At 43.7% G+C, this 27858-nt stretch overlaps 2 protein-coding genes and 1 long non-coding RNA gene across 4 annotated transcripts in view; 2 read left to right on the forward strand and 1 right to left on the reverse strand.

Annotated features, from left to right (window-relative positions):
- elmo3 (engulfment and cell motility 3) overlaps positions 1-10360 on the forward strand; it is a 29383-nt gene extending 19023 nt beyond the window's left edge. The window contains exons 16-22 of one of the 2 annotated variants that reach the window (XM_041996802.1): positions 4303-4466; positions 7639-7751; positions 7843-7947; positions 9032-9111; positions 9196-9276; positions 9400-9639; positions 9743-10360. In XM_041996802.1, coding sequence (XP_041852736.1) covers positions 4303-4466; positions 7639-7751; positions 7843-7947; positions 9032-9111; positions 9196-9276; positions 9400-9612 — 756 coding nt within the window. In that variant the 3' untranslated portion in view covers positions 9613-9639; positions 9743-10360. Of the gene's footprint in view, positions 1-4302; positions 4467-7638; positions 7752-7842; positions 7948-9031; positions 9112-9195; positions 9277-9399 lie in introns of both variants that reach the window. The other variant, XM_041996801.1, reaches the window with a different exon arrangement.
- Positions 10361-10513: 153 nt separating this feature from the next.
- Positions 10514-27293, reverse strand: lrrc29 (leucine rich repeat containing 29). The gene is made up of 11 exons (XM_041996808.1): positions 26936-27293; positions 26619-26720; positions 26358-26492; positions 23445-23624; positions 14061-14366; positions 13721-13937; positions 12546-12703; positions 12253-12468; positions 11918-12130; positions 11622-11839; positions 10514-11522 (listed from the first exon to the last, which is right to left on the reverse strand). Exons 1-11 carry the CDS (start codon positions 26987-26989, stop codon positions 11354-11356), a joined length of 1968 nt encoding a protein of 655 aa, XP_041852742.1. The 5' UTR covers positions 26990-27293; the 3' UTR covers positions 10514-11353.
- On the forward strand, positions 18489-23628 carry LOC121647423. Its single transcript, XR_006011843.1, has 5 exons — positions 18489-19700; positions 19771-21145; positions 21389-21616; positions 21698-21885; positions 23472-23628. It is a non-coding gene; the product is annotated as an uncharacterized LOC121647423 (long non-coding RNA).
- Positions 27294-27858: the final 565 nt, after the last annotated feature.

The following is a 27858-nucleotide window of genomic DNA, read 5'->3' on the forward strand; positions in this document are numbered from 1 at the left end:
GACAAAGGGGCATTAGGTGGACAAAGAGAAGCGGGGTGAGCGGCAGAAACAGAGGGAGAAGGAAACCAGAGGGCATCAGCAGTAATTACACAACAACAGGGGGAAGGTAAAACCTCTGCAACAAGAGAGGGAGAGAAAGGGAGGGTTGGACTGGAGGAAGAGGAATGGTGGAGAAACCAAAGGAAAAAAATGATGCAGCAAACGCAGACTTTGTCACGTATAGAATGGAAAGGATTCATGTTTGTGCACACGAGTGTTTACACTCCACAAACACACACACATTCCCTCTGTCCAGTCACATGGATGCATTTGTATAGATCTTAACACCCCCTGTGGTAACGGCTTCTAGGGAAACAGCTGCTAGTCATCGCTGTGATTGGCCGGTTGAGCTGAATGAGCCGGGGGCTGGTTGTGTGGGTGGGCATGTGTGTGGTAGTATCAGGCCTGCACCTCTCCAGCCATGTAGGTGCCCTGAAACACTTTCCGGCCACTGCTCGCGGATCGTTGACGACAGGAGGAATCAGAAGTTTGACTTGTTTAGATAGTTGCGAGAAGGTGGAGACATGGAGGTAAGCTGCCCTTCTTCCCATTTAGATTTCCAACCTGAAGCTTAAAAAGGTGATTTTCTTTCATTCTCAGACTTTTTTGGGAAAAGATTTTCATCATGGAAACCGTTAAGAATAGAACATTTTAGAAGAGATAACAGGTTGAAGGTGCTGTCTGAGCTCCGTGTCGAGGAGGTTATTTCAGCTCCGGGTTCAGGAAACCACAGTGTGAAACTATAATCGCCTCTTTTTTTCCACACAATCCAGATTTACAGTCTGGATTTCTTTTTATTTTTTTACTGCCGTCAGACACGGGCTCGGCCATTGGAAACACATTAAAGTATTGTTTATTTTTTTCAGCTGACGGCACCGTGTCTGGGTTTATGGTTGGATTTCCACAGTTTATTTACATCGAAGGGTTTTACTCCGGAGAAAAGTCTGCATTAGTGGAACGGGGATGATCCAGGTCAGCAAATTGTGTGCCAGTAAAACAAGAGTTGAACAAATTGGAGTTGGGCTGCTCTCATATAGATTTTTAGATTGATTTTCCTCCATTCACAATCCCGAGTCATGGATTTTAAGCACTGCACAGTTTGATGAAGTAGTTGTTTCAGGCAGTCGGGCTCATCCCCCCGTGTGAACTTCACAATGACAGGTCATCCAGAAAACTGCATTTTTATTTAACCTTTATTTTTACAGGTAGTCCCACTGAGACCTCTTTTGGACAGACAAAACATTTAGTTTCAGTTGCAGACCTCTATAAAAACAACACAGTTCAGTTAAAGGCAAAAAGCAGGTTACATCTAAAACTTAAATAAACACTAAAAACAAGAGCAGTTAAAAGATTCTTTCTTCAGTCCCCTGAGAACAACTTTAAATTCTCCTTAAAGGATGAAGGTGTGCAGCTTTACATCCGGCTGTATCCAGTTACAAGTTGAAGGAGCGGATTTCGAAAGTGTCCTTCACAGAGTTCAGTACAAATTGAGGGAACGTGGAAAGGAAGACGATCCTGGCGGTGCTCTGAGTGGCGGTAGGAGGGTAAATACGACGGCAGACCAAGGACGGATTAGTAAATGAAGAAGAACCAGAGCAAGAGTCTGTGGAGAGACGGTGATGACCAGTTAACCAGAGATTAAATATGCAAAGCTGAGTGAGGCGTTTACAGCTTTTAACAAAATTCAGCCTCATCTTTTAATTCAGCGACTTTCTTCTGATTTTAAGCTGCCGGCCAGCTTTTATTGTTCCTTTTAAACCTTTCATCAGACAGAAGGCAGTCTGGTAAAAGTCCCAGACGACTCCGTCCTCTGTCACGGCTGGCTCTGGGATCCTAACAAAAAGAAAAGAACTGATTATAGATTCCAGGAAGAACTGATGAGCTGCAGCCCAGCATCATTCATGGTGACACTGGAAGTTTCAGACAGTTCCATGTATTTAGGAACCGGTTCGACTCCGAGCTTAAATCTGATCAGAACTCAGTCTGTTGTAGAGAAAGCTCAACAAAAGCTCCACTTGATCCCAAAACTCACTTCTTTTACTGCGTCTGCAACCATTTCACGTCGTCTTTTATCGTTCTTTTATTGAAAGGAGATTTTCTGGTTTATCTGTGAGGGACCAGAACAGTCTGAAGATCCGCTTCAGAACCAGCGGAGTCCAGTTCGCAGGTCTGACCTGTCAGACCAGGAGCAGCTGGTCCAGAGAGTAGATAAGATCATGAATAAATCCAACCCCCCCTGCTTTTTGTGACGTCTGGACGGTGCTGACTTGCCCCCCAGGAGAACAAACGGATGCTCAGACTTCTGCATTTTAAATGATTTGAATGACCTTTGACAGCGATCCAGATCCGGCCCCGTTTACAGGTCCTGTTTATATAAGTATTATATTTTAGACTGATACCAGGCTCTTATGTTGATTGATGATTAATGGCGTGCTAACTGTTTTTTTTCTGAACTGCGTCCTGAATTCTGCTTGTGATCATTTTTTATCTTTTTATGGAAAGACTGCAGAACCTCCCGTCAGGGAGAAATAAAGTTGATTGGATTGACTACAGTTGGTGATGAAACCACTGTAGTGAGCTAGCAGAGACATTCATGTAGATCAAGGTTTACCAACTCTGGACCTATCGGGCCAGCGTCCTGCAGGTTCCCCTGCTGCATCACACCTGGTTCAGATGAAATGGTTCTCCATCAGCTTGCTGTCAAGTTCTGCACCAGCCTCTGAACAACCCATTGTTTGAGCCATGTGTGTTGCAGCAGGGAAACATTTACACCTGCAGGACACTGGCTCTAGAGGTCCAGAGTTGGCGATCCCTGATGTAGATGATGTTTGTAGTAAAGGTAAGGTAAACAAGTGGAAGCAACAAGCCTCTTTCTACGTAAAACAGTATTTATTACAGAAGAAAAATCCTAGTTTTAATTTCAGGTTTTATATGTTCAGTCTGGGATTTAAAGTAAGATTCTCTTCTATGTCAATGGCCAGATGTCTGTAAGAAGCCACTGCTGGCTTGTTTTTGTTTGAGAACAGCATGGTCTGTTTTATCTGCATGTCTGAGACTGAATCACGTCAAATGAAGACTGCAGACGTTTTAAGACCAGATTGTATCATCGGCATAAAGATGCATCAGTAACACATCAGTGATGTAGATAATGAATGGGGTGGGTCCTAAAACTGAGCCTTGAGGCACACCTTTAGAGATGCTCAAATAACTGGTTAAGCTGCACACACTTCTTACGACCTGAGAGGCCATTTATAAACCAGTCACTTCAAACTGTATGTTGTTTATTGTGTACTGTCACAGAGGGTAGATTCTGTTGTGATCACACTGATTAACTGGCTTCTGTGTTTTAAAAAGTGAAATGAAGGGTGTGATTAGGTAGTGTGAACGAGTTGACTTCTGAACTGAATATATGGATGAATCCTGAGCCAAGAGGCGGACTCAGGTGATGAATGAAAAGTAGAGGAGTGGCACAAAGTGACTGAACAATCAACTGCATTTATTTTCAGCACCAGCACAGATCAGTCTGACCTAATTTACTTCCCACAGAATGCTGTTTTTAGAGGTCAAACAACGCTTACTTCCTGCATCTTGTCACGCTTTTGACCAGGCACAGAAAGACAAATCCTGCAGCTGATGTCTGTTAAAGACTGAACAATGAGATTTCCTCACTATGAAAAGTCAAATTGTTGCTGGAAACATCCTCAGCTTTACTGAAATGTTCCTTTCATGCATTATTTATTCATTATTTTGCACCTTTAGATTTATTTTAGATGTCCTAAGAGGCAACAATAAAGAAATTAGGAAGGTAAAATAAGCGTTGGGCAGCATCTTGTCTTTGTCAGTTCTATCAGCATAACTGCAGCAGTGATGCCTTTTCCCCCCATTCAGTTATGGATCCTCCCCATCTGTTATCACAACAATCCTGAAAGCTGAAACCAGCAATGATTAAAATTTTTACTCTCCATATTTACCCACATTTCACATAAAAATAAGTCACTTGTTTTTGAGAAGCCAAGCTGGAAACATCACAAAATCAATGCAGACGTGGCCATAGCAAAGGGAAACGATGTGAATAAACCCCAGCTCAGAGTAATTATTACTGAATGGCATCAAGAGAAATGAAAGACAAACACACACAAAAAGACGAAGATCCTTCTGCTGTTACCTCAGACAGAAGCTTTGTTATTCAAGGCATCATTAAAACAAGGTTAAGTGATGCTGACAAGCTGCCTTAGTATAATCTGTCCTTGTCTCCATCCTCAGGTGATGCAGGTGGTGAGGGAGCAGATCACCAGGACGTTGTCCAGTAAGCCGACCTCCCTGGAGCTCTTCAAGAATAAAGTTAACGCTCTCAACTACAGCGAAATCCTCAAGCTGCGGCAGACCGAACGTCTGCACCAAGAAGAGACGCTGGCTCCACCTGTACTGTGAGTATCAGGTAGTTAAGAGCTGATACTGCTCCAAGTAAACCATGCAGTCATGAAGGTCGTCAACACTTAGTGTCGCCATGTTTTACTGTGACACCGAGGGGGAATCCAGGTAGGTTAATTACCTCACCTGTGATCATAAAGTCATTCAACTCATTTAACCCTCGTATTCGCTTCAAATTCCTCAAAAAACTGCTATAAAATCATCACACATCAGTATTTTTTTTTGTTTTTCATAAATCACTTGAACAACTTTACACCTGCTCAGAACTACAAACATTGAATCAGTTTAAGACTTAAACCCTTTTTAATGCCAGTTTAATTATTTGAATTATTATTTTTCATTAAAAAAACATACAAATCATGAATGATTTTCTATTAAGTAAATATTATGGGGGGGGGGGCTTTTGGTGGAGATATGAGTCTTGAACATGTCAAAGATCAACAACAAAACTGATTTGATTTTTTGAGTAGCATCAGATTCTTCCTCTGGTGACCTTCGGGGCCAAAGCTGTCCCATTGACTTTCATTAAAACTACATATTCTGATTCGACTTTCATTCCACTTTACAAACATTTATTCTTTAATATCAGCATGTAATTTGGAAGGAAAGTCATGATATATGACATTTTTACTGGATTCCACCAGATTTCAACTGGTTTCCCATTGTAGGCAGATGCAGGAAATTCTGGTATTTTTCACAGCCATGTTATGAACTGTGGAACCACGAGGGGGTGCTAAGAGTGTGTGTAAAATTATTTCTGATTATTATAATGTTGATTAAATGCTGACTGGGAACTTATTTAATAATAATAAATAATAATAATGGATTAGATTTATATAGCGCTTTTCAAGGCACCCAAAGCGCTTTACATTGTGAATCCATTATTCATCCACTCCTTACTCATACCTGGTGATGGTAAGCTACGTGTGTAGCCACAGCTGCCCTGGGGCAAGCTGACGGAAACGTGGCTGCCAGTCTGCGCCTACGGCCTCTCCGACCATCACCGAACATTCATCCACACATTCATACACCAGCGATGCCAACACTGGAGGCAAGGAGGGTTAAGTGTCTTGCCCAAGGACACAACGACAGATGACTGCGGGAGCTGGAATCGAACCAGCCGACCTTCCGATCATTGGACGACCTGCTCTACCGCCTGAGCCACTGCCGCCCCTACATACAAACACACATACATACAAAAAATCCTAGTAATATTTAAACTGGCATTTAAAGCATTAAAATCTTAAAAAATATTGAATGCTTGTTGGTTTTGCAGGACATAAATTATTTAAATGATTTATTTAATAAAAAAATAAACAAAAATTGATGTATGACTATTTTACAGCAGTTTTTTGTGCGTAGACTTTTTTGACCACGAGGGTCACCAGAGGGTAGAAAATTTATCCAGAGAATGAAAGACGTGAGAGAAAATAGTTAAATGATTAAATAATGATAATGATTAAATAGTGGTGGAGGAGTTTGTGTGTCCTGACGATCCTAGTGGCTATGTTGTCAGGGGCTCATGCCCCTGATAGGGTCACCATGGCAAACAGGTGTCTAGGGGAGGGACCAGACGAAGTGCAGCTCAAAGCACCCCTATGATGACGATAAACCATGGACCCAGGTTTCCCTTGCCTGAACGTGGGTCACCAGGGCCCCCCTTTGGAGCCAGGCCTGGAGGTGGGGCACAGAGGGGAGCTCTTGGTGGCCAGGCCTTTGCCCATGGGGCTCGGTCGTGGGCTCCCCACCTGCAGGAGGGGCCATAGGGGTCTGGTACAGTGTGAGCTGGGCGGCTGCCGGAGGCAGGGACCCTGGCGGTCTGATCCTCGGCTGCAGAAGCTAGCTCTAGGGAAGTAGAATGTCACCTCTCTGGCATGGGAGTTTGCTCAACCAATCTACGTGTGCTTTGTGGACTTGGAGAAGGCATTCGACCGTGTCCCTCGGGGATTCCTGTGGGGGGTACTCCAGGTGTATGGTGTGCCGGACCTCTTTGTATGAGCTGTCTGGTCCCTGTACGACCAGTGTCAGAGCTTGGTCTGCATTGCTGGCAGTAAATCAGAATCGTTTCCAGTGCTGGTTGGACTCTGCCAAGGCCCTTTGTCACCGATTCTGTTCATAACCTTTATGGACAGAATTTTTAGGCGCAGCCGAGGTGTTGAGGGGATCCGGTTCCGTGGCCTCAGGATTGGGTCTCTTCTCTTTATGGATGAGAATCAGCTCCTCCAAGTCTGAAACCATGGTCCTCGGAAAAGGGTGGAGTGCTCTCTCCGGGTCTGCAGTAGGTTCCTGCCCCAAGTGGAGGAGTTCACGTATCACGGGGTCTTGTTCACGAGTGAGGGAAGGATGGAGCGGGAGATGGACAGGAGGATCGGTGCAGCGTCTGCAGTGATGCGGACTCTGCATCGGTCTGTCATGGTGAACTGAGCCAAAAGGCAAAGCTCTCGATTTACCGGTCGATCTACGTTCCTACCCTCACCTATGGTCACGAGCTGTGTGTAGTGACCGAAAGAACGAGCTCGCAAATACAAGCGGCCGAAATGGGTTTTCTCCGCAGGGTGGCCGGGCTCTCCCTTAGAGATAGGGTGAGAAGCTCGGTGATCCGGGAGGAGCTCAGAGTAGAGTCACTGCTCCTCCACATCGAGAGGAGCCAGATGAGGTGGCTCGGGCATCTAGTTAGGATGCCTCCTGGATGCTTCCCTGGTGAGGTGTTCCGGCACGTCCCACCGGAAAGAGGCCCCGGGGAAGATCCAGGACCCGCTGGATGAACTACATCTCTCGGCTGGCCTGGGAACGCCTCGGGATCCCCTCCAGGTGAGCTGGTGAATGTGGCCGGGGAGAGGGAAGTCTGGGTTTCCCTGCTTAGGCAGCTGCCCCCGCGACCCGACTCCGGATAAGCAGCAGAACTTGGATGGATGGATTAAATAGACAAGTTATTGGAAAAATTCCTGGTAATAACTGCAACACAGCGGAAGATTAAAAATAAAGTTGAGAAAAATGCCCAAGGAGGGCTTGAGGGTTAAAAAAACTGACTTTTCTCCTAACAATGTTTGTGTCTGAGATCAGGCTTTTGTCGTTATTTCTGTTGGTTGTGAGTTTACAACTCTGGAGTAGATGCTAAGTACAGGATCTTTGAAGCATGTAATTGAGCGTTTGTGTTTTTCTTTCCAGTGAACTGAAGGACCGCCTGAAGCCGGAGCTGCTGGAGCTGATCCGCCAGCAGAGACTCAACAGACTCTGTCAGGGAACCATGTTCAGGAAGATTAGCAGCCGGCGTAGACAGGGTGAGAGGAAGCAGATGCACTCTTCAGTCACCAGACTGACTCTTTCTCAGTTAACCTGGCTCATGGCGTTTCGCTTCTTTTCTGCCCTCAGATAAACTCTGGTACTGTCGTTTGTCCCCTAATCACAAAATGCTTCACTACGGCGACGTGGAGGAAGATGTAGACAATCCACCGATAGAAACACTGCAGGAGAAAAGTGAGTTAAAAACAGGAAACATGAACATTTAGAGTCTAACAAAATGCATAAAGCAGAATTATCCTTTAAAAATGAGCCACTGTTGCTGTTGTGAGAATTGAAAAAGTAGAGTAGTAAAATAGATGAACTCACCTCCCATTTGTTTTCTCAACATGTTTAATATTAATGTCATGAAGACAAAGAAAAATGTGCCATGGAAAAAGTTTACATGCTATTTGTTTGCCCTCCAAAGCTCAGACTGGAGGACGGCATTAATCACAGAAAATAAATAATAAAAACACACATTTAAAGTTTAGAGGCTCCTCATACATCCTCTTAGGTCCTCTGCTTAGTGAGGCCAAATCTGACGTTTTTGTCCATCCAGGAAAACAAACCCAAAACCTCATCATCTCCTCACAGTGAAGCACGTGGTGGCAGCAGCATGCTACTGGAATGGTTTCCATCAGCAGGGACTGGGAAAACTGGTCAGAGTTTATGGAATGATGGAGGGTGAAAAATGCAGGGAAATTCTTAAATCTCTTCCAGAGATTTGAGACTGGGACAGACAAACCTTAATCCAGCTGAGAATCTGTGGCACAACCTAAAGGTTGTTGCACACCAGTAATGACTTTAATCACGATATGAAGCCATAAAAATTAGTTATATTATCACACAGAGAAAAGTTGATCAGTCTCCTCTTATTGCTCTCACATTTACATGAGTATTGCTTTAAAAATGGCCACAGTGAGGAGCTGGAGGACACCATCGTTTCCTTTCATCAAGTATTCCCTTTGCAAAAGGAGACGCAGCAGGAGGCATGGAGCTCCTTTCCTTAGTATTTAGAGAAGTTGGCCAGCTCTTTCCTTGCCTGCCACCAATTAATTAAGAATCTTCCTGATGAAAAAGATTATTTCGTAGTCCGTTACGTGTCCAGTTTGGTCTATTTTTGCACGTTGATTTAACTTGAACTGTGACTGCCTGTCCAGAAGTGAATATACATTACCAGTACCAATCTCTGATCTATCCCCGCATGAAACACGATTCATAAAAAAAAGCTAGAAAAGACCTATTTTTTATTGATCTGAAAGACATTCGTCTGTTCCAGTTCCAGTCGCAGACATCAAGGGCTTGCTGACGGGGAAAGATTGCCCTCACATGAAGGAGAACAAGGGCAAACAGAACAAGGTCAGCTGTGCTTCTCGTCGTTTCAGTGTGCTTAGATTAACCTCCTGTCCTCTGACGCCGTCTCACTGTGTTGTCCTGCTGTAGGAGGTTCTGGATCTGGCATTTAGCATCACATATGATGTGGAAGAGTACAGCCTGAACTTCATCGCCCCTTCTAGGACCGATGTGAGTCCAGACACAATTTTTCATTCCTTTAGCTCTATCTCCACATTTCCTCAAACTCTTCTTATTTCTTTGTTTCTGTTATCGAGGTGAAACGTTTACTCATTAGTTTCTTCCATCTGTCAGTTCTGCCTGTGGACAGATGGACTGAGCGTCCTCCTGGGCCGGGAGATGAGCAGCGAATCCATGCGCAGTGAGCTGGAGATCCTCCTGTCTATGGAGATTAAGCTCCGCCTCCTGGATCTGGAGAACGTCCCCATCCCGGATAGCGCCCCGGTCGTCCCCAAACCTCCGAGCAACTTCAACTTCTGCTATGACTTCAGCCAGACTGAGCAGTAGTGGTGTGCAGTGTGAATGTGTACATAGGTGTGTGTGTGTGGGGTAAGATCTGACCTGTGCTTCTATGCACTTATTTTCTGTAACACAGATTTTATAACTCTGACTTTAGAATTTCTTTGGTGGTCTGCAGGAGAAAACATGAAACTACACGTGGAGCTGCAGGTGGAATAATGGCTGCAGATTATTTCAGGTTCCTGCGCTGGTTTAACAAAAACAGGTACCCCAAAATTATTTAGAGTATACAACCACTTTATAAACGGTACTTTTAATTAGTTTTATAGTCGTTTTATATTTTTAAATGTATCTAAAATGAGGAGTATTCCCGTGTGAGTCGGAAGATGTTTGCCCAGCTCTGCTGTTGCTTTGCCTTCATAAAGGGCTTTAACTAGAACACATCGCAGGATGCTACATGTAGTTCAGATACAACATATGGAAATAAATGCATTTGTCAGTGTGTTAATAGCCTAACATCTCTAATGGGGATATTTTGGCTGGACCCCAGCAGCTCGGTGACTGTGGTTCAGTTTGACTGAATTTGGTACAAATCTGTTTTTTTTTTTTCCTGGTTTCAATAATTAACTGTTAGAAAATGTGATGCTTTGAGTAAACATGGTATTCCTTTCTATCTGTGTTGTTTCAGATGAAATCCTGGTTAAAAGGATGCTTTTATGTGTGGTACTTGCATGTGATGCAGGTGATCAGCCATGAACTGACATCAGGCTTCTGAATATTAAATTACTCGTTTTTCTGCTTCTTTTTTTTTTTGTCTTCCTTGTGGGGACATCAGCTCATTTCATTTCAACACTGTCACCATGGTGATATTCACTTTCAATCAAGCACGGTTTCAAGCAAATAAACAGTTTATATTCTCACAAAAGACGAGCTCGTTGTTCTTCGGACACAGAAGCCAAACTTTGGTTTATTTATAAAATCCACATCTTTTGTAGTTTATCATTATGATCTCTAATTATCTCTCCATCATTGTCCATACACGGTTTCACATTTAACATCGTAAATACAAAATGAGAGGATATTATTATTTAATTAGCCTAGAGTTAGCCTAATTTCCAGTAACAGCAGCGACTGTCAGCTGGGGACAAACGTGGCGTTTTGTCTGCTAACTGGGAAGATGCATCGTTTTTCATAGCCACACGTTTACAGATGATGATGGCAGTTTTTTAAAAATTAAAACCAACACAGCAAATGGAAGCAGGATAACAGCTGATATAAAAGTAAGACATTTAAAAAAGTTTGAATATTTAGCAAGTCACCGTGCATTTCAGGTATTAATCTGTCTTAAATATAACATGGAGGAAGCATTATTTGACTTCATGTCTGACTTGAAATTTTAAGAAGCTCAGAAACATCTTTTGTCTAAAAACTATTGAAGGAAAAAGGGAAATTTGGTCATGGAATGGAATAAATAGTTAGGGACATAACACATTTTTTTGTTGTTTAGTTCTTAAGCTAAACTTTTAGCTGTGTGGAGACTCCAACGTGCTTCTTCCAAACATTTAACTATAACAAATACGATTTAAATTCCTTCTTTTGGTGAAATGTGCGCCCATTGGTGGTGATGCACCACATAAACTGAACATTAATACTTATTCAGTCTCAACCTTTCCTCTCAGACTTCATTTAATAAAAACAGTGCTTCGTGTTGCTTAGTGCAAAGTGCTGAAATGAGCAGAAGCGCAGCTCTAAGAGCTGGAAACGCTTCGGCAGCCATCCAGGACGTCCGTCAGTCAGTCAGGGGGAGGCCGCACCCACCTATGAATTTATAATGGATGTTTTCCAAAAAGGGCAGCTGGGATTGGAGGAGGTCCACTGTTGTTATAGAGATGTTTTTGGACCTTGAGATGTCGATTGTTTTCAGACGCTTGCAGTGCCGCATCAGAAGGAACAAGGACCTGCAGAGTTTTGAGTTGAGAGCTTAGGAATACGTTTTATACGCTACAGCCGGCTCACAGCCTGGAAACGAGGTGCATGTGAGGGTTGATGCTTCATACCTGTCAGTGATGTTATTACAACCGGAGAGGTAGAAATGCTGCAGTCGGTGGAGGTACGGCACAGCCTGCGCTACTCCTCGGTCTGTGATACCCGGGCAGTGGCTGAGTGCCAGGCTGGTGAGGCTGCGGCAGTGCCAGCCTACTGAAGCCAAGCTGGCGTCCGTGATCTCCGGCAGCATCGAGAGAGACAGATGATGGAGGTCTGGGTAATGTACCACCTGGAGGGGAGGAAGATCAACATGTAAAGCGCTCTGCATTCTTCTGCCAAACTGACCGACTGCTGCTCATCCTCCCACCTGAGTGATGCTGCTATCCGTGAGCTTGGAGCAGGCTGAGAGGTCCAGCTCCTGCAGCCTTTTAAGGGCTAAAAGTGATGCTCCAGCCTGTTGTTTGAACTGCTGCAGGTCATTCTGAGTCACCAGCTTTGTTCGTTCCTCAAAAGGCATTCGAGGAGGTTTGAAGAAGCCCATGTTGCCGAAAGTCCGGGTGAACCTGGGACCTTTATCTCCCTGTTAATAAAAATAAATGCAGTATGTTTTTACAATGATGTTTAATTTCTCAGAGGGTTAACCAAAGATCTGATTTGTGCTGTGCCCAGACGTCACATTAGCAATGCAGCCGTGAACCTCACCATCTCATCGTCAGGCTCACATTGGGTTGTTTGCACCATCCCCAGCAGACCCCAGTCAGTGACTTCTTTACACCAACCGAGCCGCAGAACCACCAGCTTTTGTAGGTAGGTGGAGATGGCGCACACAGACAGGTCGGTGACGTTAACGCATGACGTCAGATCCAACTCTTGGAGAGAATCCCCGAGAAGCTGCGTGAGTGAGAAAACTGCAAGATCCTGAAGAGAGGGGGGATAAAGAAGCTGGATCTTTTTTTACTCACATTCATACTGCACAAACTACGCGCCTGGCTGACCCTAATGTAGGTGCAACTCTTCAAGTTGAGGGTCTCCAGCTGTGCCCTGGCACCACTTGATCCCTTCAAGCCTTTCACCATCTCTGTTCCACTGATGTGCAGACACTCGGACAGGTCCAGAGACCTCAGTGTGGACACCGACAGCAGGTCAGCGAGCCCTGCAGAAACATGGAACATCAAACCATCACGGATAAAGACGGGAAAAACCATCTTCCCTGTAGGCCTTAGTACAACCCTCCAGGTATCCTCTCCACATACATACACACACATATATACATCCATCTATACACATTATATACATTTTGGTCTTGAACATTGCTCTGAATGTTTTGGAAATATCCTTCCAATACTGAATGAACTTAGATCAGTCCCATTTTCTGAGTTTTTGCTTTGTATTTCCCTTGAGTTGGTTGAGGGCCTCTAAAAGCCGCAAATAAACTCCCACGCTTCCTTTAAAAGAGCCATTTCCTCAACCTGACTGCTGTGCTTTTTATCAAAACGTCTTGATTTTGAAACGCTTTCATATAAACTGTATAGAATCTATGCACAGTTGTAAAGATAGATATAGGGTAACTATATAAAATGTGCATATATATATATTGTACTGTTTGTATTAAAATTGAATAAAAACTAAGTTTAAAAAAGGGGCTATTTCTATTCCTCGCCCCTCTTTACTATGTGCAGCGTTTTCATTTTTAGTGGCTGTTGAACAACTTGGTTATGAGTTTATTAGTAGTTGAACTGAAACTGTTACAAAACTCTGAGTCTGCTTCAAATAAATAATTCTAAGCCACATAACACGTATTTTCTAAGAGACGAGATTAAGATGTTATCAGAAAGCGCCTCCAGTATTTAAAATAGAAATCCATTGTAAGTGATATCTTTGACCACATGGGGGCAGTGTAATGAGCTAAAAAGAGGATCATCAGGGGCAAATTTGATCATGTTAAAAACAATCCTCCACATTTAAACTTAATCATGATCCAGAGGAAGCTACTCTAACTACCAAGCATATTCATGATCCTCCAAAGAGGATTTCTATAGGAATACTAACAGTTTTAGCTCCACTACTGAACACGTTCTCAGTGCTGGTCATGGTGGCTTACAGTGAACATCGTGGCTTCTAATCACTTAAAACATGATGCCAGACTTAAGTATCAAGTACGCATATGAACCTTTTTCAGTGATCCTCCAGTCGCGAGACAAAGAGAGGTGCGTAAGGGCCTTCAGGCCTCGTGCTACAGCCTCTACAGATCTGCTGGTCAGCTCGGTGCAGCCGCTGATGTCCAGCTTTAGGAGGCTCGGCTGGTGCTTCACCAGAATCTCCACCGAGTAGTCAGTCAGCTCCTTGCAGCCCTGCAGATACAACTCCTTTAACACCAAATGCTGAACCTGGAAGAGAAAGAATATTCAGGAATTTTTCAGGTGATGCGTATCTTTAAACTAAACTGGCATAGAAGTATCTGATGGCTGCAGAGAAGTAAAAGATCAGCTGACTCCAGGACGTTTACTGACCTGTGCAATAGTTCGCAGCGACTCAGGGGTGATGGAGGTCCTGCTGAGGTCTAGAGCTATGAGGGTGGATTTCTGCTCCGTTAGCAACCTCCTCAAGTTTCTAAGCGACAGCAGCGCTGAGGAGTCCTCCACAACTCCCACCGGGCACCCTCGATACGGGTCAAACTCGAATGCGATGTGGCAGCCAGCCAATGAGAGCCGGCGGAGGCTCGGGGTGCAGCCAATGAGCCGACTGAAGGTGAGGTCGGACAGGTAGCGCAGGTCAGACAGATCCAGCTCCTCCAGACCACACAAAGCCGACCGGACCTGCAACAGTAAGACCGATTTTTACCACAAGTGGGATTAAAATACTGTCAGAGACACGTCAGATAAAAGCAGAAAAACACATCAATTAATTAATTAAAGCCGTAAAATAGATCAAATCAAATCCAAACAAATAAACTAAATAAAATTAATTAAAAACATACTTATTACTACAGACATTTTCTTCCTGTGCTCCACTTTGGTCAGAGGCTGCTTCTGGGTTCTGGTTTGCCCTGTTCAGTCTCATGAAGCAGTTCTTTCTCAGAGCCAACGGTTAAATGTCTGAGCGCGACTCTGCACAGCTGCAAGCTGAAGATTATGAAGAGCAGCATGGTTGGCTTCATGATAACTTATTTTCCCTCACTCATGTCTGTTCAGGGTTTTAGCTTCTCAGTGTTTCACTTTCAGTTTCCACAAAATAAAATCAACAGAAAATCAATAACCTGAAGTAAAAACAACTTTTACTTTCCTTTTATCACATTTACATAATTTTTTAATCATATATTTAACACATAATGACACATTGCTCTAAGAAAAGCATCCAGTGCAGCTTCCTGGTGGTAAACCGTCACCTCCCTCCATGCTTCTTTAATAAACACAACTCCAGTTTCTACTGATTTCTTTCCTCAGGTTATTCCCAGTTGGCTCCCTCAGTTTAGTCTTAAATGTGGTTTTAAGATAAAAACTGATTGTTTTACCTGCACTTCATCACCTGTTCAGACTGTCATACAGCATCATTGAACAAGTCTTTTACTTTATATAACACAGCCATTGTTCTTCACATCTTCACATTTTTAAACCTTCTGTGTGGATGGAGACGACTGTGGTTCCATCTGAGAATATCTCACAGAGTTTACAAAGATTTAGTGATAATTTATTTGAATCAAACCAACTTTTTATCAGTATTAATTATCTTTCTCTTTTCACCCATTGACATGCCAAAGCTGCACCAGTAAAACAAAAACTCTTTGTTGAGTTTTGGCCTCTCGAGTTTTAAGGTTTGAAAACGGACTCCAGAGCAAAATTTTCTTAAAACGCAAAGCGAATCCTGTAAGTGTAAACACGAACTGGAATCTTCTGTCACGTCATCTAGCACCTGCACTCAGGCCCTGTTCACACCCACAGACAACAACAACAACAACAGCAACAACAACAACATCATCAACAACAACAACAACATCAACAACAACAAAAACATCAACAACAGCAACAACAACAACAACATCAACAACAGCAACAACAGCAACAACATCAACAACAACAACAACAAAAACATCAACAACAGCAACATCAACAACAACAAAAACATCAACAACAGCAACAACAACAGCAACAACATCAACAACAACATCAACAACAGCAACAGCAACAACATCATCAACAACAACAACAACAACAACAACAACAACAACATCAACAACAACAAAAACATCAACAACAGCAACATCAACAACAACAACAACAACATCATCAACAACAGTAACAACATCAACAACAACATCAACAACAGCAACAGTAACAACAGCAACAACATCATCAACAACAACAACAACAGCAACAACAACAACAAAAACATCAACAACAGCAACATCAACAACAACATCATCAACAACAACAGCAACAACAACAACAGCAACAACATCATCAACAACAACAGCAACAACAACAACATCAACAAAAACATCAACAACAGCAACATCAACAACAACAACAAAAACATCAACAACAACAAAAACATCAACAACAGTAACAACATCAACAACAACAATAGCAACAACAGCAACAACATCAACAACAACATCAACAGCAACAACAACAACAACATCAACAGCAACAACATCAACAACAACAACATCAACATCAACAGCAACAACATCAACAACAACAGCAACAACATCAACAACAACATCATCAGCAACAACATCAACAGCAACAACATCAACATCAACAGCAACAACAACAACAACAAAAACATCAACAACAACAACAGCAACAACATCAACAACAACAACAGCAACATCATCAGCAACAACAACAACAGCAACAACATCAACAGCAACAACATCAACATCAACAACAGCAACAGCAACAACAACATCAACAACAACATCATCAGCAACAACAACAACATCAACAACATCAACAGCAACAACAACAACATCAACAGCAACAACATCAACAGCAACATCAACAACAACATCAACAGCAACAACTTCAACATCAACAACAACAACAACAACAACATCAACAGCAACAACAACAACATCAACAGCAACAACATCAACAGCAACATCAACAACAACATCAACAGCAACAACTTCAACATCAACAACAACAACAACAACAATAACTGTGGAACCTTTTAAAGTAATTTTGGTCTCTTACAGCAAAAACTGATTTTCTGTGCAACATTTGTGCTGCCAGAAAAGATGCAGGATCACATGGTCGAACCGCCCCGTCCTGCAGCATCCTCTCAATGTACAGCTGGAAAACTGTCAGACACTTCAGAAACAAGGAGGATAACGTGGTTCTTGGTGGATTCTGCTGCATCAAAGCACCTACATGCCCAAAATCAGCTTCTCTCACTGAGATGATCCCTAATCTAGTTTCTGAAAGTGATTTTTGTGTATTAATGTTAAAAAATGAACATGTTAATCCCACAGATTAATCTCTTTGCATTAACATGTTATTTTTTACAGCCCTGAGTGTCTTCTTTTTTTTTTATGATCTAGCAACCCCCTGAAATGAACATGGGACCCCCTGTTTGGAAAAGGCTGCACTAGATAACCAACACACCCCCATGAGCAGCTGTCGTGTCTTCAGGTCTGATCAGGACATTGTTGCTCTGTCCTGGTCCTCAGGACCCCTGCCCTTAATGTTTTAGCGGTAATCCAACTTTAACACACCTGAATGAAAGGAATGGATGAGTTTAATGATCGGAATCAGGTGCGTTAGTGTAGGAACACTTCTAGGACATGCAGGGCAGCGGGTCCCACCTGGATTAAAAACACTGGATTAGGATGTCATGCACATGTTGGGTGTGTCGTTGCCAAGGTTTATCGCCCTCTACAGGCCTGGCATGTTCCCTACATCGTTTCCAGTCCTGTTTACGTTTTCTGTCTGCATGGACGTCGTTTTCACTTTGCTGCTTTTGAAAATGCAAAAAGGATGTGTGATGTGACTGTGTGGTTGTGAGTGCTTGTGGGTACGGCACAGGGGAGGGTGTGAGTGTGGGGTTATATGGGGTGCAGATTGAAGTAGGTGGGGAGTGGGGGGAGGGGGTCGATAGCACCCTGGTTCCCGGGGTGTGCGGCTGGAACAACGGGGTGTGCGCTGGCCTACGCCGGGTGGCTGTCTGGGGGGGCCTGGTCCTCCTAGGCATGTTGCGGGCCCTCTGCCTTTGGGGGGTGGGGCGGCCGCCTCTGGGCTCCTGGGGCCCTGGGCCCTTCGCTTGGGCTGCCCTGGGTGGCCGGTCCCTGGCGGGGCCGGTGTGGCGGGGTTCTTCGCCAACCAATAAAACAGGCAAGTCGCTTGTCAGTTTGTGGTGGATTTATTGTGCCCGTGGCTCCCAAACTGTGCTCAGCAGTGCGAGAAATGTCCAAAAACTCCAGTGTAAATCATATTTACATATTTACAAAAAGAATGGAAAAAAGAAAAATAACAAACATATGACTTTTGTCTCTCTCTAGACCAGCCAAAAATAATCCAACCTTCTGTCTCCGACCAATCCTTCCAGTTGCCAGCAATGCAACTCAATCAATGCCCCTTCTTCTCAGGCTTCCCTTTAAATACTCTAAGCCCTGCCCCTTATGCTTAATAATCCTTAATTTCTACAAATAAATCACTTTAGTTAAGTTCTTGTTATGTTTCCACATAAATAAAATGATTACAAAAATAACACAAATTCTACACATTCGTTTCGAATATTCCTATTAATCACAGTAGCAGAAACAGCAAAGTAATAAATGGTTTTTAAAAATAAAAATGTTTGGCGCGAACCAGAGTGATCACATGGTCGTGACATCACTTCCGGATGTCGGCCAGGTCGGCTACTTAACAGTGGATTGGATATGGCCTCCATCAATCAGCCTAGCAAAATATTAAGTGTGCACCCTTAACAAGTCGCTACTTGAGGCAGATTGTATTCCTGTGTGGTTTACTGTTGTAATATGACTGTCGGACTTTGGCGGGAGTTTGTCCCCGGGGAACTGACCAGGCGAGTGAGTATGTATGTATGTATGTATGTATGTATGTATGTATGTATGTATGTATGTATGTATGTGTGTGTGTGTGTGTGTGTGCGCGCGCGCGTTTATGGACTCAGTAGGGACAGCTGTCAGTGACGAGACGGCTTCGTCACATTATCCCTCTCTTCCCCAAGGTTGGGAATGTTTGGCAACCGTGACATCTAGTCTGCTACGACATTGGATTTTCCAGATCGATGGCGGATGTGGAACTTGAAAGGCTGCAGTGAGAGGTACCACCATGTAAGCCGGCTATTTTTGTCTTTCATTGAACTAATCCAGGTAAGAGCACGATGATCAGTCTCTAGATCAAATTCTCTGCCCAACAGATAATAGCGCAGACTTTCTAATGCCCATTTTATTGCTAGTCCTTCTTTTCAATGACAGAGTATCTGGTCTCACGGGGAAGTAGCTTCCTGCTCAGGTACAGGATGGGTTGCTCAGCTCCTTCCTCACCCTGGGCCAGGACTGCTCCGATTCCCACGGCTGATGCATCCACTTGCACCAGGAACTTCTTGTTAAAGTCTGGGCTGCACAGGACCGGAGATGAACACAGCTGTCCATTAAGGCCTCTGAAGGCTTCCTCACATTCCTCATTCCAGGCCACAGGGTTCTTCTGGTCTTTGGTGGTAAGTGCTGTAAGTGGGGCAGCGATGGTTGCGAACTGCGGTACAAAACGGCGATACCAGCCAGCCAAACCCAGGAAAGAACGAACCTCCTTTTTGGTCCGTGGTTGCGGGCAGTTAAGGATGGCCTCCACTTTGTCCACCTGTGGCCGTACCTCTCCTCGTCCCAGCTGGTATCCCAAGTATCGAACCTCTTGTTTAGCCCACTCACACTTGGCAATATTTAAAGTCAGCCCGGCCTGCTGAATGGCTCCCAGGACTCTCCTCAGATGTTTGATGTGCTCTTCCCAGGTGTTGCTAAAGATGACCACATCATCCAAATAGGCAGCACTGGAGTCTTCATACCCCTGGAGGACCCTGTCCATCAGTCTCTGGAAGGTTGCTGGGGCTCCATGGAGGCCAAACGGCATGACCGAGTCCAGCAGGTGTGCGAAAAGCTGTGTAGGGTCGGCAGGAGGGCTCCAAAGGTACTTGCCAGTATCCTTTCCACAGATCCAGTGTGGTGATGTACGTGGCAGATCCAATTCTCTCCAGCAGGTCATCAATTCTCGGCATGGGATAGGCGTCAAACTCTGAAATGGCGTTCAGCTTTCTGAAATCGATGCAGGGCCGTAGTGAGCCATCCTTTTTGGTTAGGAGGACCATTGGGCTACACCACTCTGATTCTGATGGCTCGATCACCCCCATCTCCAGCATGGTTGTGATCTCCTCCTTCAGTTTCCCAACCAGCTGCTGAGGAACACGGTATAGACGTTGTCTGATGGGTCAGTTGTCCTTTAACCGGATGACATGTTGAGTGACTGAGGTTCTGCCTGGTGTTGCTCCAAACAGGGACGGTGCCTCCAGGAACACTTGTAGAAGGTCTGATGCTTGGTCATGTGTGAGATGGGAAAGCACTGGTGTTGCAGTCTGGGTTAAGGTGTCCCAACCTGGGTTTTCCTTCTCAAACTCTTCCTCTCTCACCACTAGGCCCACTGTCGCCTGAGTCTGAGGTTCTTTCCATCTCTTTAGTAGGTTGACATGGTAAGTCTGTTTCGGCTTCTTCTTATCAGGATGATGCACTTCATATGTCACAGGGCCCATTTTCCGGGTAATGGTGTACGGTCCTTGCCACTTTGACAACAGTTTACTGTTGGAGGAAGGAAGGAGTAGAAGCACCTTCTGACGAGGAGTACATGTTTTCTGACAGGTTGGGCATGTCATGCAGTATGATTGAATGTCTGTGTACATACCAGGCCAATAAAACCGTGAGCTAACGCATATGTAAATTTTATGTCGTCCAAGGTGCCCAGCCCATGGAACAGTATGAGCTAAATGCATTTCCAAGGGTCTGCAGCTAATTGGGATTACAAGGCGTTTGTGGTTGTCACTGCTTATATACAATATACCATTTTCAACAATACAAAACTCATTCCCCACAGGGTTAACATTCCCAACATCCATCACCTTGGCAAACAGGGGCTCCAATGTGCTATCTTGCTTCTGTAATTCCACAATATTTTCAGGTATCTCCCATATTTTGTCTGTGTTTAAACCTTGTACATTGTGTTCAGTTAAACCAAGCTGTTTTTCAAAACGACGTTGCCGTCTAGACTTTTTAGGCCCTTTTATGCCACCCTCACACAGACTACCATCCAAGTCTGGGAGAGGCATGACCCCAGCCTTTGCATGGGCTCTAGTAATGACCAGACAAGAAACACACTCCTGGTCATTAGCATTAGCAGTAGCAGTGTCATTGGTGTTAGCATCAACATTATCAGTCCCAGCAGTTTCATCAATCTCCCCTTTCTGTAGCAAACATATCAGCACTGGCAAGTCCCTCCCCAAAAGAAGGTCCACAGGCATTATCTACCACCCCAACAGTCAGAAAATAAGGCTGATCATCGATTAACACAGTTATTTCAGTCTGAGGGTAAGCATGATTATCTCCATGAACACACACAATGTCTGTGGTATTACTGTAGTTCATACTACCAACTGGAACAAGACGTCTGTTGATGAGTGATGTAAAGCTACCACTGTCAATTAGTGCTGTTACAGATTCACCATTCACTGTCACAGTTTTATATGCGCTCTTCCTCATTTTGTCATTTTCAGTTGGTTCCAGCTCATTTCTGGGTACATAACATGCACCAGTGACTTTAGTTTTTTTCAGTGGACAAACTGAAGCTTTGTGTCCAGGCTGCTGACAATAATAGCAAATCAGTGTCTTACCGGTTGCTGGTTGTTCAGTCTCTGTGCTGGTGGTACCTGGAAGATGTCGTACTGTTGCTCCCCGTTGTGTCCAGCCCTGCGATATCGGAAGGGCTGGAGGCCGTACGTTGGTGGTGGGTCGAGCCAAGGTGGTGGTACGTGTAGATGGTCCTCCTCTGCGTGCATTGAGGTACTGTAGAGCCAGTTTTGCTGCTGTCAGTCCATCTGCTGGTTCATGCTCCTTCACCCAGGTTCTCACCTCTGGCGACAGGACGCGAAGAAGTTGCTCCAGGATGATGGCCTCCCCGATCTGCTCTTTGGTCCGTTGCTCCGGCTGAATCCAACGGCGGTAGAGTCCTTTTAAGCGGTGATATGTCTCAGTGGGCGTTTCTCCATGTGGCACAGATGGCACTGATCACTCCTCTTCCTCATGCTCTGCATGCTGACACAGTCACTGAGGTGTCCAGTGGGTTTTATACTAATTTATTTTTCCTGTGAGTTAGTATCTGGTCGCTGTTATGTCTTTTTGATTTAGTTATTATTTAAAAACTCTTAATGACTAGCAGCCCTGTTTTTTCTGTGTGTGTGTTTCTGTTTTTGTAAAAGTTGTAGGAAATTTTCTGGTGTGTTCATGTACAGGTGTAACAGTTTGTTGTCTGGTGATGGTGTGGATTGAAGGGTCGTTTCCTTCTGTCTGTGATCTTTTTGTCTCCTTTCTTCTTTCCCTTTTGCTCTTTTTGCTATTTTCCATCTTTTTCTGTCCCCTCCGGTCAGGTCCAGCAAGATTACATAGATTCCGTGATTCAAAGTAAATAAATAAATAAATGAATCACATTATCAAGAGGAGCCTTACCCATAGGCCTCCCCTTGGCAGAGCAAATTTGTTCAGCACGACACAGCAACCAGATTATTATTTTGCTGCTATGATGCTGGACAGGTTAAAAAAAAAAATGGAAAATTTGGGGGTTTTGAAAGGAAATGTGTAAACAGGGAAGATGCTGTGAAAAATATAGAATATAACATAGAGGCAAAGATAAAAATTTTGAGCAAATTTAGTCATTTACGTTAAAAACTGACGGGTTTAACCTCACTTAACTTTTTTCTAATTTCTTCAGAGGCTGATAAAAAAGTGTTTAACCTGACGACTTTAACTTTGAAACGCCTCAGACTTTTATCAAAAGTTTTATCAACGCTTCAGGTCAAAATGACATCAAATGCATCAAGCTTAGATAGCAAAATGACCTGAAGGCAACCTGTCCACTGACAGGGCTTTATTATTTATTCAGAATTTTTATTAGTGCTGTCAAAATTAACACGTTAATGCAAAGAGACAAATATGTGGCATTAATGTGCTCATTTTTTAATACAGTAAATCTGAATGTGGATCATCTCAGCGAGAGAAGCTGATTTGACACAGCAGTGAACAGAATCCACCAAAAACCACTTTACACTCCTTGTTTATAAAGATTCTGACGGTTTTCCAGCTTTACATTTAGAGGTCACTAACACCAGAATATGTTATTTTGGGTCCGTGGCTCAAAAAGTTGGGGAACCACTGTTCCCAAACAAAATTTTAAATTCTGTTAGGAAACCATGAAATCTGTGAGTAAATGGAGAAGAATCCATTCACAAAACATTATCTCCGACTCTGTAGGGGTATATTGGGACACATAAATGCACCATTAATGCTGAATGATGAGAAACTTGCCACATTCTGCTCCACGCTACCACGACATGATGAGTTCAGGTGCCAAACTGGTCTGCCTGTAGTTCATCATATGTGAGGTTCATATGGAGCACAAATGTGAACTTTAAATGCAGTTTTGACCTAACTAGTCAAAACTTTTATAACACTTTTATAACACTGAGAGTAGTGGTGATGTTAAACTGCAGTAAACACATTCTGTCCTTAAATAATTTATTTCTAAATAACTTCTAATTTCCATCAATATTAAGCGTTGACCTTCACAGTGCTCAGAACCTAACTTATCGTCCCATCCTAAAACATGACATATTACCTGCTGTCTGTGCTCCTCCCTGGACAGGAACGCTCCAGACATGAAGAGGCTGTCCAGGCCCCTGAGGTCTAGCCTCCGAAGCGAGGTCAGGCGAGGGAGAAGAGACAGCAGAGACGCCTCTGTTATACTGCTACCAGGCAGAGCCAAACTCTCCACCCTGGAGCCCAGAGACAGACCCACCTGAGGAGGAGAGGACACAAGGAAGAGGAAGAAAACATGACGATTCAAAGAGAAATAGGTACACAGGAGTAACAGGACATGTATAAAAAGCAGTGTAGGAGTGCTTGTTCATTCACAGCCTACAAGCTCCGTGCTGTAGAGAAATTACATGTGCATGTGTGATGATCCTAAGAGCTTAAATAAGAGGCAGCACATGTGAAAGAAAACACTGTGTATTCTGATGAAGATGGAGGTCTCAACACTGAGGTGTACTGGAAAGGACAGACAGAGCAGAAACTGGTCCACCTGAAAGATAAAGTAAAGAGTTGTATCTGCGGCTCAGAGGGCTCCGACCTCCAACTAGAAACCAAACAACGGCGCGACGCATTGGAGCATCTCCTCAGGTCAAGAATCAGCCTCCACCTGCAGCTTCAGGATCAGGGACACTCCCTTGAGGACAGTCTTCTTCTTCTTTCCTTTCGGCTTTTTCCCTTCAGGGGTCGCCACAGCGAATCATCCACTTCCTTTTTACCCGCTATGGAAGTCGTAGGATGTATTCCTTCGGCACATATTTTCCTGACGCAACCCTCTGCATTTATCCGGGCTTGGGACCTCAGAGATCACTGGCTTTTGTCCCCCTTGGGGCTGCAGATGCTGGGGATCGAACCTGGGAGCTCATACATGCAAAGCACACGCTCTACCACCAGAGATGCCAGTAACGCGTTACAAAGTAACGCGTTACAGTAATCTGACTACATATTTTAACAAAATATAATCTAACGCGTTAGGATGTCCTACAATGTAATCAAATTACCGTTACTCTTCATATTCGTCCTGCGTTACTTCGGCACTCCCCACTCCTTTCACATATGATTTGAAATCAAGCGCCGTGGACGAAAGTGTATTTATCTAACTCAACACACCTTCTCATTAACGGTGGTACAGAAATTTTATGTACTCGTAAGCATGCAGTTACCTTTCTTCGCTGAAACTTGACCTTTTTTAAATCGACAAACACAAATCATTCACTGCACATGACTTTAGAAAAAAATATGATATAGAAACTTATTACCCTGGTGCATGATGGGAGGTCCGCCTCTCCACTTCCCTCATCAGAACCTATTCCAAACCGAATTGATTTTTTTTTTTAATAAGTCCGTTACTATTTCGTTATTTTCTCATGTGTAAACGTAAAACATAATGCAGATTTGTCTTATGCTTAACGAGAGATGTTGCTTTATTTTATTGTTATTCATTTGAATTAATGTATATGATGGTAGGGAAGAAGCACTGAATGATTTACAAAGTTAATAAGAGACTGACTATGTTCATAGAAGGTGAAAAACAATTAAAAGTTACAAGTTGCAAAACATTGTAAAGTCACCATTCGTAACTAATGCACTTTCAGTAAAGTATATGCGAAAAAAAATCGATTGTCATTTTTTTGTTTGGGGGGTTTTAACTAATAAAGTAACTAGTAATCTAACTTAGTTACTTCTAAACCTTAGTAATCAGTAAAGTAACTAGATTACTTTTTAAAGAAGTAATCAGTAATCAGTGGTCAGATTACTTTTTCAAGTAATCTGTGGCATCACTGTCTACCACTGCGCTACACTCCTGTGAGTAATTTTAGGCAAGGAAGACAGATGGTTCGAGAGAGGAGTGAAAGAAGCCATCTATGGCCTCCGGCATCATCTGTCCAGCACTTTCAGTGCAGCTTTGAGTCACTCATCATACGTTGGTCCGGCAGGCGGAAACGATCCTTAAGACCTACGGGATGGTTGGGTGGGTCATGGACACCTGTGTGTGTGAAATGGCCAAACTACAGTTTAAAAGCCTGGAACTTCTCACCAGTCAGTTTAGAACTGAGAGGAGAAATGTTTTCAAGAGACAAAAAAGAAGACTAGGTGCCTTGATTCAAGCTCTTCACCATCATCTGGATGACTGAGAATCTACAGCAACGTGTGCAATGACTCTATTACCACATAAACTCCACTGAGGTGATTAGACTTTGAACGCCTGTTTCTAGGCAACCGATGAGATTTACAACTTTTTATGCACCATATCTACAATAGAAACTGTAACATCTGCATGTTCATGTGCACATGACAGATAGTTGTGCGAAATGCCAGCACGGGTGACATCTAGGAAACCAGGGCTACTCAGTTTGGTCCCATGAGGGGCACAGCCCTGCAGGTTTTCAATGTTTCCCTGCTCCGACACACCTGATTTAATTAAATGGAAGTTCTGCACAATGACTCATTAATGGGAGTCAGGTGTGTGGGAGCAGTGAGACAATGAAAACCTGCTGGACTGTGGCCCTCATGGAACCAAATTACGCAGCCTTCCTCTAAACTTTGGACAATGTTCCTGCCCTCAGTGTTTGCCCTGTCACACCCTTTGTTATCTTAAATCCCCGTCACACGGAGCAGGATAGGCACTGTCATAAATAATCTACTTTTAAAAGCATGTCTCCCACTTTTTTTTTCTGAGATGTCAGACAGGTTTATGAAAGGGTTTTCATGATCCCTGGAGGTGGGGGAATTCTCTGAACCTACAAAGAAGGCAGTGATTACTTCCTGGTGGGTAGTTCTTTGTTCTTTGTGGGTTTGTGTGGGAAAAAGACATGCAAAAACTTTTTTTTTTTTTTTAGAACAGATGAGACCATTTCTGAATGGCTGCAAAAGATTTAGACTTAAAGTGTGGAAGATATGACAAAAAGTGGCTGTTTTTAATGTAAAAAGCATACTGCACCTCCAAAAGGAGTGACTTGGAAACACTGAAGCCGTCGAGCTGGCTGATTTTCAGGCTGCAGCGTGACTTTCTGCCCAGACCCTTGACCAGCTCCAAGGATGAGGCTGAAGCCGGGAAGCTGAAGGTGACATTTTTCTGCACAGATAAAGATGGGGAGGTAACATGAGTGTGCACTCTTCCACAGTCATTTTCATCAGCAGGGAACACTGAAAAGAGAGCATGCACATTTATATAGTGTGTTTAGTATAGTGTGTAAAATACCTGAAAACAAAAGTCCTGGCTGGCATTGTACCAGCTGCGGCAGACCAATGAAGCTTCCTTTCTGTCTGAAGCGTGAAGAAAACTCAGGATGTAAACTATGATCTACAGTAAGAGATGAAGATGCAGCATTAGGTTCAAATGAAGATGCTCAGAGAGGAAAATCTGTCGGGGAGGTCAGTGAGAGCGTGATATTTACTCACATGACAAACACTTTTAATAGAAATCAATGATGTGGCAGGCAACTGTTCGCCTTAAACAGGCTTTCATTATGAGCCAGCTAGTTGCTCCTTTATCTGTAAATAGACAAATGAACTCACCTCCAGGGGCAGCTCGGGTGTTTCTTTGATATCTTCCCCATCACTTTCTTCCATCTCAGCTTATTCCTCACGATTAGAACTCCAGATCATCCCGAGTTGAAGAACTATCCTCTAACAACATATACTGTCAAAAACTGTCCTGAACACACTTTAGCTTTTAAGCTAATTCCTACTAAGTGGTCAGGACTCGTCGACTTCAGTCATTTTCGCTTCCAGCTCATCAATAAAAGGCGCAGTTTCGTGCCAACGCACGCGGCTGTAGACCTGTCTTCCCTCCCTGCAACGCAATAAAAGCCACTTTTCAATGTAACGACACGGAGCCGCTGAACATTTCCAAGCAGTATGACCTCAGTTGGATCAGCTGACCAAGGAGACGTCAGAGGGCGTGGCATTAGATCGTAGGAAGAGGATGCTCTCTTCTGATTGGCTGTTGAGTTGTTAGGCAACTGAGACGCTCCATCCGCGACAGGAGTGAGTTTTACTCGTTTTACTACAAAGAGGATGAAAATTTTCCAGTTTTATTACTGTCCGCGTAGTGATGGCCTGGTTGGAAATAGAAGGACAGTCATTTTTCCGTTGTGCTTATAGGCGAGTTTATTACTGGACAATCAAATCACATGACATGTCTGGGACTGCAGTGGTCTGGGGTCTTACAGACAAAACCCTTAAAAGGCTGGACAGACTGGGCTGAGACTGGATACACTGAGAACTGTAGTGGAGAGGGTGACGCTTAGTAAGATGAATCTATAATGGACAAAAATGGACACATCCTCCTTTCCACCAAGCAGCGGCGGCGGCGGCAAAAGCAGCGGCGGCGGCTGCAGCGATGCTGCAGAACAAAGCTTTTTTAGGATTTGAAAAATAAGAGAATAGTTAGAAAATACTTATTTATTATTATTAGGAAAAATGGGATCGATGTCAGA

This window comes from Melanotaenia boesemani, chromosome 10 (assembly GCF_017639745.1).
Source record: "Melanotaenia boesemani isolate fMelBoe1 chromosome 10, fMelBoe1.pri, whole genome shotgun sequence".
NCBI classification, from domain to species: Eukaryota; Metazoa; Chordata; class Actinopteri; order Atheriniformes; family Melanotaeniidae; genus Melanotaenia; species Melanotaenia boesemani.